This window comes from Chinchilla lanigera, unplaced genomic scaffold (genome assembly GCF_000276665.1).
Source record: "Chinchilla lanigera isolate Chin_1 unplaced genomic scaffold, ChiLan1.0 scaffold00085, whole genome shotgun sequence".
Taxonomy (NCBI): Eukaryota; Metazoa; Chordata; class Mammalia; order Rodentia; family Chinchillidae; genus Chinchilla; species Chinchilla lanigera.
Genome location: NW_004955486.1, coordinates 4,233,720 through 4,249,860, shown reverse-complemented (window position 1 = coordinate 4,249,860; position 16,141 = coordinate 4,233,720). Strand labels below are relative to the sequence as shown.

Sequence of the window (16,141 nt, the reverse complement as noted above, 5' to 3'; positions counted from 1 at the left end):
GAGCTGGTGGAAAATTTTAAGGTCAAAGGAGACAATGAATCAGATGTTAGGCCACCAGCTTGACGTCCTTGGTCCTGCACCGGTCACGTCACCGGAAGGAAGCCACCCCGGGGCAGGAGCCCTGGCTTCGGTAACTTGTCCTCATCCCCAGGTGTCAGTCCCCATCCCAGCTGAGCTGCTCCTTTAGTAACTTTTTTTTTTTTAGACAGGATCTCACTATGTAGCCCAGGCTGGCCTCAAACTTGCAGCCATCCTCCTGCCTCAGCTTCCTGCATGCTGGGATAACAGGCGTGCGCCACCTTGCCTGAGGTCCTTATTAATTGAAATGACCCCTCAGAGCTGGCCGAGTGGGTTTTGCGCAACCTGGGTGCAGCCTCTGCTGAATGGCCAGGCAGCAGGGCGTCTGCTGGGGACCCGAAACACCAGCCCCAGACAGCAGAAGCCCTTGAGAGCCCTGAGGGGAGCGCTGGGCTTGGGGGACCCTTGTTCTGCCTGCTCCTGCCTTAGAGCAACTGCTCCTGGCTCCCCACCGCCGACACCGGGTGCCCAGCTCGGCCCCGGCGCCCTGCTCTGTCACCCCGAGACCTTTCCGCTTTGTTCCCTCTGCAGCGCCTGCCTCAGTTTCCCCAAGGAGATTCCCTGGGAAAACATCCAGCGTCCCGTTTGCTGCCTGGCTTGTCTGACTGTCCACGGTGAGGCAGGACCGTGGGGTCCACACCGCCGTCCCTCCTGCAGGGCCCCCTGTGGGTCCCGGATCTCCGCCCACATGGAAAGTTCCCCAAGCTCCGCGACCATTTGTACCTGTCCCCTTGGTGGCGAAGCCGTCACTCCCTTGTCGGCACAGCGAGCGGCTCTCCTGCTGAGCCCCGGGGGGTGGCGGGGAAGGACGGACCGAGGCACATGGCGATGGGACAACCAGCTGGGCAGAGCCACGTCAGGAGCACGCTTCTGCTTCAGCTCCCTTGCTCTTGACCTCAACGCCTTTGAGACTGTTTCAGCCTGTGAACTACATGGGCCTAAGTACCCCTACCCAGGCTGGCCTTGAACTTGCAGAGATCCTCCTGCCTCATCCTCCTGAGCGCTAGGGTTACAGGTGTACGTCACCATGCTGGGCTTTCGGGCGGATCTTTGCCGCAGCAGCTGCCCCTGGTACCCCTTGTGACAGGGACAGGGAGTCCCTGAAACACCGCGAGTGCCCTTGCCCTTGCCCTTCCTGCCCGGCTCTGTTTGCCAGCGCAGGCCAGGCCCGGGCCTCGCAGTGGTGTGGTGAGTGCCCGGGGGAACTCTGCCTGCCCTTTGCCCTGCAGGAAGGGCACGGCTGAGGCTGCCCTCTGTGTGAGTGCCCATGCTCCCCTCAGTGGCCGGGCGGACACACAGGATCGGGCGGCCCAGCAGCAGGTGGCCAGGTGGCAGACCGGTCAGAACGAAGCCGGGGACCTCCTCCCCCACCCACGCCGTGGCCTTGGCCAGGGGCGTCTCCTGCCCGGGGCTCTGAGGTCAGCCCGCGTCCTCCTCCGGCTGGGACCCCATTGTCCTGGCCAGACGTGGTGCCAGCCCATTTTTCCAGGTGCTGGCCGTGGCTCCGAGACAGGCAGGAAATGCCAGCGGGGATTCGGCGGGGCGTGCAGCCCGTGATGCCCCACGCGGCCTGGCAGAAAGGGCAGAGGAAGCGTGTGGCCCGGGAGCCCTGCTTCCTGCCGCCGCCGCCCCTTCCCCCGGGTCCCCTCCACAATGGCCCTCTGTGTGGCCTCGGGCCCCCGTGAGGTCCCAGGAGGGCCCTGACAGCAGACACCACTAATTGGACGGGGCACGCCTGGCACACGGCACGCACTGAGAGGGCCATTGTGGGGAGGTATTATTGTTCCGTGGGTGCGGGGCAGGGCGGCTCAGCCAGCTGGACGGGGTGTAAATTGTTATTTACAGTTTCTGAGCTTTTAAAAGCAGAGCTGTCCTGGTGCCTGTACTGCTCCAGACCTGCAGCACCATGGCGACCCTGGCGACTCTGGTGTCCCTGCTCCTCCTGGGGGTCCAGACCCAGGTCAGGTCCGAATGGACCTACTCAGGTAAGCAGCACCCCATGGGGCTCCTAGGTGCCCACGTCTGTGTGGCGCCTCAGCTGGGGCTGGCTGTGGGTTCAGATGCTAGCTCTTCTCCGTTTTTAATGTTTAAATTTGCACAGCATTCTGGAGGCTGAGGCAGGAGGATTGCAATGAGTTGGAACCCAGCCTGTGCGACATAGCGAGTTCAAAACAGACAAAAATTGCAGTCACGGGGATGGAACCCAGGGCCTCCACACCGAGCTCCATCACCAGCCTTTTTAATTTTCTTCAGACACAGGATCTCGCTAAGACCCTAGGGTGCCCAGGCTGGGCTCAAACTTATAATCCTCCTGCCTCAGCCTCCCAGAGCACTGGGATGACAGGAGTATGCCCTGTGTCCGGGCAGATGCTACCTTTTCCATCTCTCTGAATGAATGAAGAATGAACTGAGCTCAAACTCCCATGCAGGAGAAGAGGACGTCGCTCCCGCTTCCCAAGCCCCAGATTCACGCAGGCTCCGCGCTTTAAACCTTTTCCACCCGCAGTGTTGGCGGCTTTTGAGCCAAAAACCATTTGCTTTCTTGGTCTGTGTAAGGAGAAAGTGCAATTCTTAGAGGGGACCCCTTGTCCTCCCAATGGGTGTTATAAGATTCCCCCTGGAGGGGCTGGGGATTTAGCTCAGCGGCACGGCGCCTGCCTGGCAAGTGCAAGGTCCTGAGTTCGATTCCCGGTACCAGAGAAAAACAAAAAACAAAACAAAAAGAAGATTCCTTCCTGGAGATGCCCCCAAGCACAGTTTATGCAGAGCCTCTTTTATTTCCTATTTTTTGTTTTGTGAGACAGGATCTCCCTAGGTAGCTCAGGCTGACCTCAAGCTCAAAGTGATCCTCCTGCCTCAGCCTCCTGAGTGCTGGGAGTATAGGCGTGTGCCACCACACCCTGCTTTGCCCGGAGCTCCTGGACTTGACAGGAGCCCATTTGCCTTCAGATGGCCCCCGGCCGCCAAGCAGAGTTCTGCAATGTGACCGTTAAAGTCCTGGCATTTGGCTCGGGCTCTGGCTCCAGGGTGAGCTGAAGACAGGACACTGGGTGTTGCCGCATGTGGTCACAGGGGCATCCGCTGCCCCATCTCTGTTCTGCACTGGGCCATGGGACGGGCAGTGCAGTCGCAGGGGACTGAGCCCACCCTGCATGGCCCCGGCTCAGGCACCTGGGGACACCCGCCCCAGGTGGGCACAGTGGGTCCCGCCGAGACAAGGGCAGTAGAGTCAGGGACATCCAGGGGGCTTTGGGTCCAGCGTCACAGCGTCCCCCATGAGCCCCGTTGTGCCACGGGACAGGAGTGCCACTAGCTGCCAGGGACGTCCAGGGCGCTGGCTCCATCTGGCTGATGCCCTGTGGTGGCTCCAGGCTGCAGGGAGAGGGAGGGTCCCGGGGACGAAGGACCCATCCTCCCCGCATGGCCCAGCTCCGAGGACAGGGGCGCAGGGACCGGGCGGGTGTTCTTCCAGGGCCTTCCAGGAGCACCGGGCAGCTACCCCTGTGAATGGGCCCTGGGCCACGGTGTCAGACCCCGGGGAGGAGGGAAGTTTAAAGCCGGGTTGGGGTATTAAGTGAGAAGAGACAGGCAGCGAAATAGAGAACCGAGGTTTCCACTGATTGAAAAGGAGCTGTGCAAGGCCAACGTGGAAACTCCATTCAAAACAGCGCCCCCAGAAGGCTTGGTGGGGATTCGCAATTGCATACGCAGGAAGCCACAGCTTGTCGGCTCTCCCCGGGGCTGAATTATCCGTGAGGGCAGCTGGCCTCATTACTCTGGCCCCTGGGATCATGAACCCTGTCCAAAAAGATAAACTTCCTTACTCAGATATTTTTACTTGACCTCTTCTTTTCTTTTTGAGACTAGATCTCATTTCTGGGCTCAAGGGATCCTCCTGCCTCAGCCTCCAGAGTAGCTGGGACTATTGGTGTACTGACTGTACCCAGATTTTCAATTTAAAAAGAGTCATTCCTGATGCCCCTTCAGTGGCCCTGACCCCGTGGCTGTAGCCCTGTGGTCTTCGCCACCCAGGGGCCCTGACAAAGGGGCTGCAAGAGAGAAGGTGCGAGCCGGGTTCCTGCAGCGTGGAGGTGGGGTGCTGCCGGGGGCTGGGAAGGAGCACAGTGTCCTCCGTCCCTGGAGGACAGGAGGAAAAGCCCTCCACCCAGCCCACAGCACCCAGCCGCTGTTCCCAAGCACCAGTACGTGGTCCCAGGGTGCTGGGAAGGTTCCAAGTCAGCACCAAAGCCCCTGAAACGCGGCCCTCGGAGCTGGCTCGGGTTTCCCGGCCCTCCCGGGGATCCTGGGACCCCTCTGTGTGGGCGCTGGCCTGGGGGGGCCCCTGACCTGTGCCCGCCGACTCCGTCGCAGAGGGGGACCTGGATGAGGAGCACTGGCCGCTGGAGTACCCGGCGTGCGGGGGCAGGCGACAGTCACCCATCAACCTGCAGCGGCAGAAGGTGCGCTTCAACCCGGCGCTGACGGCGCTCCACCTCACGGGCTACGGGGACGACCAGGCCGGCCAGTTCTCCATGACCAACAACGGCCACACGGGTAAGGGTGCCCGCGGAGGCAGGTGACTCGCACGGGATGGGAGCACAGAGACCCGAGGAGCAGTGTGCCCGCTGGCCTTCTAGGGCGGGGCAGCGACCTCTGGAGATGAAGGCCTGCCAGCTCCCCCAGCCCGGGCATCCTCTCATCGAGCTCACGGGGCCCAGAAGCAGGCCATGCGGGTGACAGTCACACGCCTCGTGTCCTGTGCCCCTCTTTCTCTATTTCTGTACCGAGTCTGAAACCATAAAATGCCCACTTACTTTTGCAAAACACCCCCTGGTTTGCCAGCAGACTCCCGAGCCTCCTGCCAGCCTGGGAGGAGGCATTCCTGGGCGGGGACCCTCGAGGAGCGCAGATGGCTGGTGCCCCGGCCGTGTCCTTCCCGGACACCCGGCGCCCGTATTCCGCCTGGGCCCTGGGCTGGGCCGTTTGTGCCTACGCACAGGTGCATATTGCACAACTGAGAAAAGCCGGTGACAGCAGTAAACAGAGGGCAGAGTCACAGCTGCAAATGCCACGGGTTTATGCGGCTGAGGTCACTGCACTCTACAGATAATCAATGAAACGCCCTCCGCTGCAGGGACAGGCCTTGCACGTGCTATGCCGTTGAGCTACATTCTCTCCTCCTTCTCTACCTTTATCTCTCTCTCCCTCTCTCTAAAACAGGGCCTAAGCTATGCCGCCCAGGCTGGCTTCTAGCTCCTGGGCTCACATGATCTCCTGCCTTAGCCCCCCAAGTAGCTGGGACCGTAGGAACCCCCCACTACCCCCTACAGCCCTTACATATTTTGATGTACAGTATTTTGCTTATTTTGGGGGTACCAGGATCCAGCTCAGGGCCTTGCGCTTGCTAAGCAGGCACTGTGCCGCTGAGCTACATCTCCAGCCCTGATGTACAATCTTTTGAATGGTTTTTATTTTTTTTATTTTTTTATTTTTATTTTTTTATTTTTGGTTTTTCTCTGGTACTGGGAACCGAACTCACGACCTTGCGATTGCCAGGCAGGCGCTTTTGCCGCTGAGCTAAATCCCCAGCCCCTATAGATGATCTTTTGAAATCATTTGGCTATACGCATTATAGTCAGCTGTAAGTTTTCAATAACTCTGAGCACATTTAGGCATTCTACGGAGGGAAACAGCAACTAATATACAAAGAAAACTCCAATGAAACATCGATGAGACTGTTTTTTAGCCCCCAACGCTCAGGTTCAGCACAGAGAGGTGCCTTTGTTAGAACCGACGGCCCGCGTCGACCCTGACCAGCACCAGTCTGCAGTTTACGTTCGGACCCTGTGGAATTCAGCAGACTTCTAATGAAACGCATCCCAGATACTTTCAGGGCCCCCTAAACCTGTGCTTCTTCTGCTCACCCCTCTGTCCCAAGGCCTAGCAATCCATGATCTTTCCTGTCTCCCAAGCTCTGCGTTCTCTGAGGTCCACCGTGGAAGCCTGCAGGGGGTGGCTCTGCAGAAGGCGCTCTTTCACCGGGGACCCGAGCCTGAGTTTCTTCTGTGGGACTTTCTGGGTGAACAGCCCATTTCTTTTCAGCATGGTCAGGATGGACCCCAGCTTTTGTTTATCCATTTACCTGTTGAAAGTCACCTTAGTTGTTCTCAAATCTCAGCGATTATTACAAAAGAAAGCTGCTGTAGCTGGGCATAGTGGCACACACCTGTAATCCCAGCACTTGGGAGGCTGAGGCAGGAGGATCGTTGTGAGTTTGAGACCAGCCTGGGCTACAAAGCAAGCTCAAGACCAGCCTGAACTGCCTAGCGAGACCCTGTCTCAAAAAGGCAAAAAAAACCCAAGCAAACAAACCAAAAAACCAAAAAACAGAAAAAACCAGGTAAATCTGTGTGCAGGTGCCCGTTGTGTAGCTTTCAACTCCTGAGCCAGTACCCAGGCAGGCGACTGCTGGGTCGTGTGGGAAGGGTGTGCTTCGCTGTGGTGGACGCTGCCTTCCAACGTAGCGACCGTGCTCTTCTGCCCGGGCAGCGGGTGCCATCGTGTCCACGTGGGGGCTCTGGCTGGGCTGCTCTGGGCAGTGTGCCCCGGGGAGCCTTGTGGCTGAGTTTGCGCCTGACTCCGACTCCTGATCCGTGTGTTCATCTTCCTCCGCGTATCTCCTTGGCAGAGGCTCTGCCCGTCCTCTGCCCATTTTCCGAGCAGCCTGCTTTTGCTTTCTGTTGTTGAGTTTTGGGCGTTATTGGACGTTTTGGGTAGCGGGCAGTTAGCAGCTGTGTTGTCAGGGAACATTTCCTTCCGGGCTTGCCTTCTCTCTCTCCGGCAGAGCTTTACCCTGGGCAGTTTTTAGTTTTCATGAAATCCAGCTTCTCCATAATTTTATTCATGGGTTGTGTCTTCGGGGTATGCAAATGTCCCTGCAGGGCTTGGGGTGCAACTCAGGGGTACAGCACTTGCCTGGCATGTGTGATGTCTTGGATTCTACATCAGCACTACACACACACACACACATGCACACACAGGCACACACATAATGCAATGCACACAACACCGCCAGGATTATCAATAGTTTTGCATTTTTGTAGGTCTGTGGACCGTTGGAGTTGTTTTGGGGAAGGATGCCAGGACCTCATGCCTGCTCCACGCTGACCCCAGGGGCGGCGAAGCTTTTAGAGCCCGGGTGCCCAAACTGCACCCGAAAACCCACTTACTTATTGCAGAGCGCCACCACTGCTAGTAACCCTGAACGCTGAGGGGTTTTAGTTTAGAAAAAATGCACACATCAACATCTTTTGTCTTCAAAGAAAAGCACAGTTACAGAGATCTGAATGAGCTAGTTCTTACTGAAAGGTCAAGGTGTGCACTTGACAGGCTTTTGCACAGTTGTGATCTTGGCTGTTGTGCGTGTGACGATCATGGTCAAAGCCGGGTCTGTGCTTCGCCTGACAGCAGGGCGTGCAGCACTCGGGTCTCTGCTCACCTGTTGCCCGAGTCAGGTGTGATTAATTCAAAGCTGAAATCGGCTGCTCACAAGCCAAAGTCCCGGGGGCCACCTGCCTCGCCTGCCAGCAGAGAGGGCTCTGCGTGCCCGCTGTGGCACACATGCCATAGGTTCTAAAACCACTGCCCCGCCCTGCCCCTATGAACAGGTTTTGATCTTTGGAGGCTGGGTGTGGCTTTTTTTTTTTTTTTTTTTTTGAGACAGGGTCTTGCTATGCAGACCTTGCACTTGCCAGGCAGGCGCTTTTGCCGCTGAGCTAAATCCCCAGCCCCCCTTCTGTTTTCTGAGATGGGGTCTCACTGTGTAGTTCAGCCTGGCCTTGAACTCACTATGTAGCCCAGGCTGTCCTCGAACTTGCAGTGAGCCTCCTGCCTCAGCCTCCCAAGTGCTGGGACTACTGGGGTTCACCACCGTGCCTGGCTCTGGGCTCTTATCTTCTGAAGATGAGTCAAGTCTTGGGGATGTGAGGTTGGCAGTGGGGGGCTTGGTGCTGGGTCGGCCCAGCTCTGAGTGGGTTCCCCTCTCCGGTCAGCCTTCTGTCCCCCGCCCCACGGACCCGCAGAGCCAGCAGGGGGCGCCCTCGCACCCGAGCCCTGCGGGCGGGCGGGCAGCCGTGGGGCCAAGCCCAGGACACACGTGGGTCAGGGCTGTAACACAGCACCCTCACCTCACCTCACCGCTCCGCCCGGGTGTAAACTGAGTAAGCTGATCGGCGCGGTCTCAGGGCCGTCACGCCCCAGTCCGCGTGGTGGGCCGTCCCCGCCTTGGCCGGGGTGGGGAAGGGAATTTTGGAGTGGCACGCAGCGGCCGCGCTCTTGCAGGGCTCCCCTTGCGGAGGACCGGCCTGCTGGACCGGCCCCCGCCCAGCCCTGCACCCCGCGCGCGGAGCCCCGCAGCCCTGGCTCGCTCTGGGCGGGGCCGAGGGGCGACCCGGAGCCCCGGGCCGGAGGTCTGAGCGCCCGCCGTCTCCTCCAGTGCAGATCAGCCTGCCCTCCAGCATGCGCCTGGCGGCGCCCGACGGCGCGGAGTACGCGGCCGTGCAGATGCACTACCACTGGGGCGGCGCCTCCGCCGAGCTCAGCGGCTCCGAGCACACGGTGGACGGGATGCGCCGGGTCATCGAGGTGCGTGAGGGCGCCGCGGCCCGCTCCCTCCCCTCTGCGGGGCAGGGTCTTGCCCTGTCGCCCCGGCTGGCCTCGAGCTCGTGGTGCTGCTCCTTGCCCGCCCTGTCCCCAGCCCCCGGGGACCTGGGGGGCCCAGGGCTCTTGGGGCACCCCTGGCGCCCCTGGCATGTGGCAACACCCCCGCAGGCATCTCCCCGGCTTGGCTCCGGGTCTTGGTGGCGGAGCACAGAGGGGGGCGCTGCGGGTGCGGGGCACAGGCCGCCGGCTGTCCTCTTTCCTCCGCAGCCAGCGGGGCCTGTGTGAGCTGCCCCCGACCACCGGGTGCCTCTCTCGTTCCCGCAGATTCACGTGGTTCACTACAACGTGAAATACGAGAGCTACGATGTAGCCAAAGACGCCCCGGATGGCCTGGCGGTGCTGGCCGCCTTTGTGGAGGTAGGTGGTGTAGACTGATGTCCGTCTGCCTGCGGTGTAGACGGCACAGTGTCGGGTGTAGACCATGATCTTCCTCGAGTCTCTCCTGTCCTTTCCCTGCTCCGGCCCTGGGGAAGCTGACTCAGTGGGGGACCGACCCCTCCTCCGGGCCCTGCTCCCCCTCTGGGCTGGGAACCTTGGGGGGCGCGGATAACCGGGTCAAGATGAAGCGGGAGGCCTGGAGCCACAGCGGCTTCACCTGACACAGACAGGAGGAAAGGCGGGGCCCACCTCTCACCCAGGGGACAGAGAAAGCAGCTGTTTCTATGGGCTGCGGAGGGCGGGATTAGGTCTGGGTGGCTATAAGTGCTTGGGAGCTGAATTGCCAAAAGGTAGGTATTAAGCTCGGTAAAAGTATAAAAAACTTTTTCCCCCCACAACACCACAAAAAACAAAAACAAGAGCAAAACCCCAATCATTTCGGTGCGCTGGAGAGGCCAAGGCGAACAACAAATTAAGACATTCACTCATGCGAGTGGTTATCATTGAAATAAGAACACGCGTGTGCGTGGGCCTCACCTGGCTCTTCCATCCACTGGAGCACGGTCAGCGGGCGGCTTTATCAGGCCGGGCCAGCCAGGAGCGGGGCTGACCTGGCGTCAGACCCGGGTGCCCACCCGGCAGCAGCCATGCCGCCAGCAAAGGCAGGAACAGGGCAGGAGAGATGGCAGAGCCACAGGGGCAGCTTGCGGCTCTGAGGTCCGGGGCCTGGTCATGGCGTTGTCCTCAGGGTTTGCAAGGGAACAGATTTAACACGGGACACAGAATTTACAGGATAATTTTATAACAGTCACCCAAAAAGTCAAAACGGAAGAGTGCAAGAGAGCTGTCCATGTGCTAGAAACTTAAAGAATGCAGCTGAGGGCCTGGGTCCCACAGCAGTGTCCTCCATGAGTCCAGCTGGAGGCCTAGAGCCCAGGACAATGTCTCCGGCAAGTCTGTGTCAGGGGTCTGCACTGGGGAGGCCCAAAGGTCAGTGGCAGAAGCTAGAAAGTCTGCGCCAGAGGGAGGAAGGATCTGGCCAGGAGGCTGAGGGATCTGCACGGGAGCCAGGAAGCGACACCCAAGGTGAGGGCCAGAAATTCCCCTGAAGAGAACCACAGCCATCCTCAGCGACAGCGAGGACCGGAGCTCCTCCGTGGATGAGAACAGCTGAGTTCCTATCAGGAAAACCAGCGCAACAAGCTTCTCCCGGAGGATCAACAGCGCCCCTTCTCCCCTCCTGTTCTCCTTTTATGCTGTTGGCAACAATCCTCAGGTGGAACATTTGAGGGCCCCCACCTTTGGCCAGGCCCCGCCTCTTCGGAAGGCCCCATACCCTGGCAAGCGCATCTCTGCCCATTTGCTAGGGAGGCACACAGCTGCGTCTTCCTGCTCCAGCTAATGGCTCCTTTCTCCTCCAGGTCGAGGACTACGCTGAAAACACGTACTACAGCAGCTTCATCTCCCACCTGGCCAACATCAAGCACCCAGGTAGGACGCCAGGGAGGAGACGAGCGATGCGTGAGGTGGAGCAGGGTGCGGGGATGCTGCTAAGGATCTGAGGAGCTGCCTGGGGACTCCGAGGAACCTGCTCACGAGCACTACGAGCTGTGTGACAAAGTAAAAACTGTGTTGCAGTAGAAGATGTGGCCAGTATCCCCCTCAACGCCCTCCCTTGCTCCCAGCCACTCGAATGTGTTGCTCTTGCCACTTTCTGAAGCATCCTGGAAGTCCCTTTCCATGTCTTTCTTTCTTTCTTTTTTTTTTTTTTTGAGACATGGTCTCGCTATGCAGTCCAGGCTGGCCTTGAGCTCACTTTGTAGCCCAGGCTGGTCTCGAACTTGCAGCAATCCTCCTGCCTCAGCCTCCCCAGTGCTGGGATTATAGGCGTGCGCCACCACGCCTGGTCGGTTTCATTCTTTAATTACTTGTTTCCATGTCTTTAGTTACCCTTGTGGCTGCCCCAGTGTCCCGGATCTATGTGAAATGTTTATTGTTCATCCTTATTTTGACTTTGGGGTAGAGCCAGTAGTTGCATGATGCCAGGTCCTGCGAGTCAGGCGGGTGAGGACACATGATGTTTTTACAGCCTGCCTTTCTGGGTGGCACAGGGAGCGGCATTCACCATATTTTTGATCACACCTGTGCAGACACTCACGAAAGCGGACTTCCAGAACTGCTTCTGAACGCGGCGAGAGCAGTGGGCTATGTGCTGTCTCTAATGTCCCTCTACCTCCCGCCCTCCCTGTCAGGACAAAGCACGGTGCTCAGCGACCTCACTGTCCTGGACATGCTGCCCGAGGACCTCGTCCACTACTACAGCTACTGGGGCTCCCTCACCACCCCGCCCTGCACGGAGAACGTGCGCTGGTTCGTGCTGGAGGACTCCGTCAAGCTCTCCAGGGCGCAGGTAATGCCAGCTGGCATCGCCTGCTCCAGCCCGGGCTGCTGGGGCACCGAGAGGGCTCCCGGCCTCCCTAGGGCTGACACCTGGGGCTCCGTGGCATCTGTCTCATGCAAGTCTGCTGCGCCTCCCACGTGACTGTGGGTGTCCTCACCAGGGCCGTGGCAGAGACTGGTAACCCAGGCATCTACGGACTCTGTTCACTGCTATGCGGTCAGTGAGGCCGGTTATCTTCTCACGCACATCTAGAACGTTTTTCCACATGGTGGGAAGTCAGTCAGGGTCCAGTTACCCAGAGTCAGTCTGGAATTCAAGAGTCACTCCTGTAGGTTTGATATTAATGCAAAAGAACTTTTTACAAATATAATAAAAAAAAAGTGCTGGGCGTGGTGGCACACACCTGCCATCCCAGCACTTGGGAGGCTGAGGCAGGAAGTTCGTAGTGTTTGAGTCCAGCCAGGACTACATAGCAAGATTCTGTCTCAAAACCAAAACAAAACAAAACCAACTCCTCCAAAAAAACACCCCAAGCCCACAACTTTACACTAAACACATCCCAGTGAAACCCCAAAACATAAAAGACTAAGAGAAGGTTTGAAAATCCAAATGGAGCGCTGGGGATATAGCTCAGCGGCACAAGCACCTGCCTGGCAAGCTCAAGGTCCTGAGTTTGATTCCCGGTACCAAAAAAAAAAGAAAGAAAGAGAAAGCAGGCAAGCAGTTGTAAAGAAAACCGTGGGCCTGAGAGCTGATCTGACCCAGGCGCAGCAAGGGCGGGAGGGGCTGGGTCCTGCTTCCCAGCGAGCGAAAGCGAGGCCAACTCCGATTCGACTCACAGCCAGGACACCTGGGCAGGTGTGCACAAAGCCCACAGGCGGTTCAGCAAGACAGAAAGCAAGCGCACCGCGGAGATCTTTCTGTTGGCTTCTTTCTCTCTGTGCAGTAGCAAAATGCTCATAGGAAAAGAGATTAGAAGAGAGTGCAGGCTGGAAGAACGAGCAGATGGACGAATTCTTTAGCTTGCCTGGCAAGCGCGAGGTTGTGAGTTCGATTCCCGGTACCGGAAAAAAACAAAAAAACGAAAGACACATCGCCATGAGTCCCCCTCACAATCCTCTCCCTCCATTCAAACACACGGGTCCCATTTTTCTTGCTACTCTCTGTAGCAGCTCCGGAGTCCTCTTTCCTCGGTGTCTTGAGTTGGCAGTTATGGCTGCCTTGATGTCCTGAAAGGATTCAAAGCCTTCACCTTTCATGGTCATCTTAACTTTGGGGAGGAGCTGGGGGTGACACAGTGGCAGATCCAGTGAATAAGGTGGATGAGGACACAGCGTCATGTTTTATTTGACAGAAATTTCCATAAACATTTCGAACTGATTCAGGACGTGAGACAGCCATGAAAAGATACTCTCGAAAGAACACTTCCAGAAGAGCTTTGGAAAGTGGCGAGAAAGATGGATTAGTGTGTCCAAAGTGAAGGAGAGTATTTTGAGGGAGAATAACAACAACGTGTCATTTATTTGTTTATGGGCTTTTTGAGACAGAGGCTTACTATGTAGCCCAGGCTGGCCTCCAACCCATGGCAATCCTCCTGCCTCAGCCTCCAGAGTGCTGGGATTACAGGCACGTGCCACCACACCAGGCCAACATTCACCATATTTTTGGATCATACCTCAGCATGCCTGGCACAGAATACCTAGACTCTCCCCTGGACTTGAGCTCTTACAAGTGCTGGCCTGGCCGCTGACTGAGCTCTTGGCAGTGATTCCCTCTGTGTGGCCCGCAGGTCTGGAAGATCGAGAACTCTCTGCTGACGCATCACAACAGGACGCTGCACAACGGCTACCGCAAGGCCCAGCCGCTGCACGGCAGGGTGGTGGAGGCCAACTTCTACCACTTCCCCAGCCAGCGTGAGTGTGCCGCGCCTGCCCCTGTGCCCCTCCCGGCTCCTGCCCCTCCAGCTCCCGGTGGCCACAGAGGGCAGGAGCTGAGGTGCAGGACAGGGCCTGGGGTGGGGGTGGTGGTGCTGCCAGTCCAGACAGGAGGGACAGTGAGGGGACAACAGCGCTGTCACCGCTGGTTTTGACGGTAGGAGAAGCAGGGGCGGGTGACAGACAAGTGGAGTTCACATTGAGGGCACCGGGCTGGACCCCAGTAGCCCCCTTCGGGCGCTGTCTTCCTCCATGAGACCAAAGATTATTTCCTGGACGTGCTTGGGGGTCAAGCACAGGCCCCAGGTGCTGGGGGCGGCAGGAGCTGTCCCGCCTCTCCTGACCCTGCTGGTGCCTCAGGTCAGGTTCCAGCTGGCATCTCAGCTGGTCTCATCGTGGTGGTGGCAAGAACGCAAATATTGCTGGGCGTGGTGTCACATGTCCATCATCTTTGTAGTCAGGAGGCTGAGGCAGGAGGATTGCTGTGAGTCTGAGGCCAACCTGGGCTACAGAGTGAGCGCAAGGCCACCCTGAGCTACATAGCGGGACCTGTCTCAGAAAACAAATTTTTATTTTGAAAAAATTTTGAGACAGGATCTTCCTAAGTGAGACACCTCATACTCTGTTTTCCCTTCAGATCGTATAAATCTTTTGCCTTTTACTAAGTGAGACACCTCCTTCCCAAAGGGTGGTGGCCTGCTACACAGGCCTAGCTTCTCCTAGGCTTTGCAGAGGGACTGCAGACCGGTGGACCTGTTTCCTGGTTAGAGACTTCTCCAGGTTTTTTTTTTTTTTTTTTTTTTTTGAAAAGGTTTTGTTATTCTTGCAACAGTTGCGGACAGACTGTACAGTGTCCTATGTGGCACACTGCACGAGCATTTCCCGCCAGGGGTTCCCCCAGTTTACTCAAATGAGGGACCTCAGATATTCTGTCCCCATGCTGGACGGAAGTGCTCATGTTGTCCTTGGCTTGCAGCTGACTCTGTGGCTCTCCCTGCCAAGACTGCTGGTTTTTTTTTTTGTTGTTTATTTATTTATTTATTTTAAACTTTAAAAGAATTCTTTTTTTTTTTTTTTTCTCCAGTACCGGGAACCGAACTCACGACCTTGCGCTTGCCAGGCAGGCGCTTTTGCCGCTGAGCTAAATCCCCAGCCCCAAGAATTCTTTTTATTTTAAAGTTTTTTGTTTTTTTAGATAGGGTCTCACTCTGTAGCCCGGGCTGGCCTTGAACTCACAGCGATCCTCTTGCCTCAGCCTCCTGAGTGCGGGGATTGCAGGCGTGCGCCACCAGCATGCCTAATGGACCTCCCAAGGTTCGGCCTTGCCAAACTAATTTTTTTTTTTTTTCTTTTACTGAATATGTTTTAGGCTCAGAGGTCGAGTTTTTACTACACAGGATCGAGAACAACATCCAGTACTTGGTTAAGGCTCTGGCGCCCAAGAAGGCTAAGAAGCAGTACTAAGGGGGGCGGCACCGCGGACGCGCACGGGAGAGGGCGGCCGGGCGCGGAGAGTCCCGGGACGGGCGCCCTGCACACCGACTGGGCTTCTGATTAGGACGGGAAACCATCACCCGGGACAAGACGGGACTCGGGGCCGACGTCGCCTATGGAAATTGATGGGCGCAGAAATGGCGCGGCCCCTGGGCTCTAACTCACCCGCTGGGGCTCCGGGGGCGGCTGGGGCGAGCACTTGCCTGACACGCGCGAGGCCCTGGGTTCCCTCCCGGGCACCGCAGAAATCATCCCTCACTTGGCATAATAATAAATCAGCACGTGGAAGCAACGGTGCAAGACGCAGATGCACGCAGAGCCGCCCCGCTCGGGTCAGAAGGACACAGGGGCGCTTCTGCGGGGGCAGAAATAGTCTGGGTCTTGACGTGGCTGCACGATGACCCGCACTCGCTCACCTGCACGCGACAATATTTCTTGAATGAATGTATCACGCTGTACATAAATTACTCATAAATTATTAAGTACCATTCGCTTGGGAAAAAAGAAAAAAAAAATCAGCCTGATTCCCTTTAGCGTTTAGATGTAATAAAATAATTTTGGAAATTTGTTTTAAGATTCCTTGTTTCTATTCCTTTGTACCTCTTGGGATACAGCCCCTGCGGAGGCGCACAGGGCACAGGGGAGGGCGGGACGAAGTGGGCGTGGAGGGGAGGAGTTCCAGGGCTAAGATTCGGAAAATGGAGGGCGATTCTTCCGCAACCCTGTAGGCCGGAGAGTGACAAATCATCGCAGACACCAGCAGTCACATCAAAAACACTGGGGCCGTCTTGAGAGGACTCGGGGATGTTGGCTCCATCCCAAAACACAAGACCAGGTGGCCGGGCGTGGTGGTACAGGCCTGAGAGCCCAGCACTTGGGAGGCAGAGGCAGGAGGGTCGCCTGGAGTTCGAGGCCAGACGGGTGCATAGCAAGACCCTATCTCAATAAAAGAAGAGAAAGGCTTGGGAGGGCGGCTGACACAGACAATGTGTGTGGCTGGGGCATGGCCGGGCGCGGAGGCTGCCGGGAAGCTTTATCACCTGTGAGCACAGAGGGAACGTGTGAAGCCGTCAGGCATCTGTCCTGTCTTTCCCGTGCAGCCTGAGTCTCAGAGGCCTCTCAGAGTCGCCTGTCT

General features: G+C 57.4%; 1 protein-coding gene across 1 annotated transcript; it reads left to right on the top strand.

The window, feature by feature from the left end:
* The first annotated feature begins 834 nt into the window (after window positions 1-834).
* On the top strand, window positions 835-15,568 carry Ca6 (carbonic anhydrase VI). Its single transcript, XM_005404045.2, has 8 exons — window positions 835-2,063; window positions 4,450-4,632; window positions 8,573-8,721; window positions 9,064-9,156; window positions 10,599-10,668; window positions 11,430-11,587; window positions 13,368-13,491; window positions 14,882-15,568. The coding sequence occupies exons 1-8, from the start codon at window positions 1,985-1,987 to the stop codon at window positions 14,974-14,976; spliced, it is 951 nt and encodes a 316-aa protein (XP_005404102.1). The 5' UTR covers window positions 835-1,984; the 3' UTR covers window positions 14,977-15,568.
* Window positions 15,569-16,141: the final 573 nt, after the last annotated feature.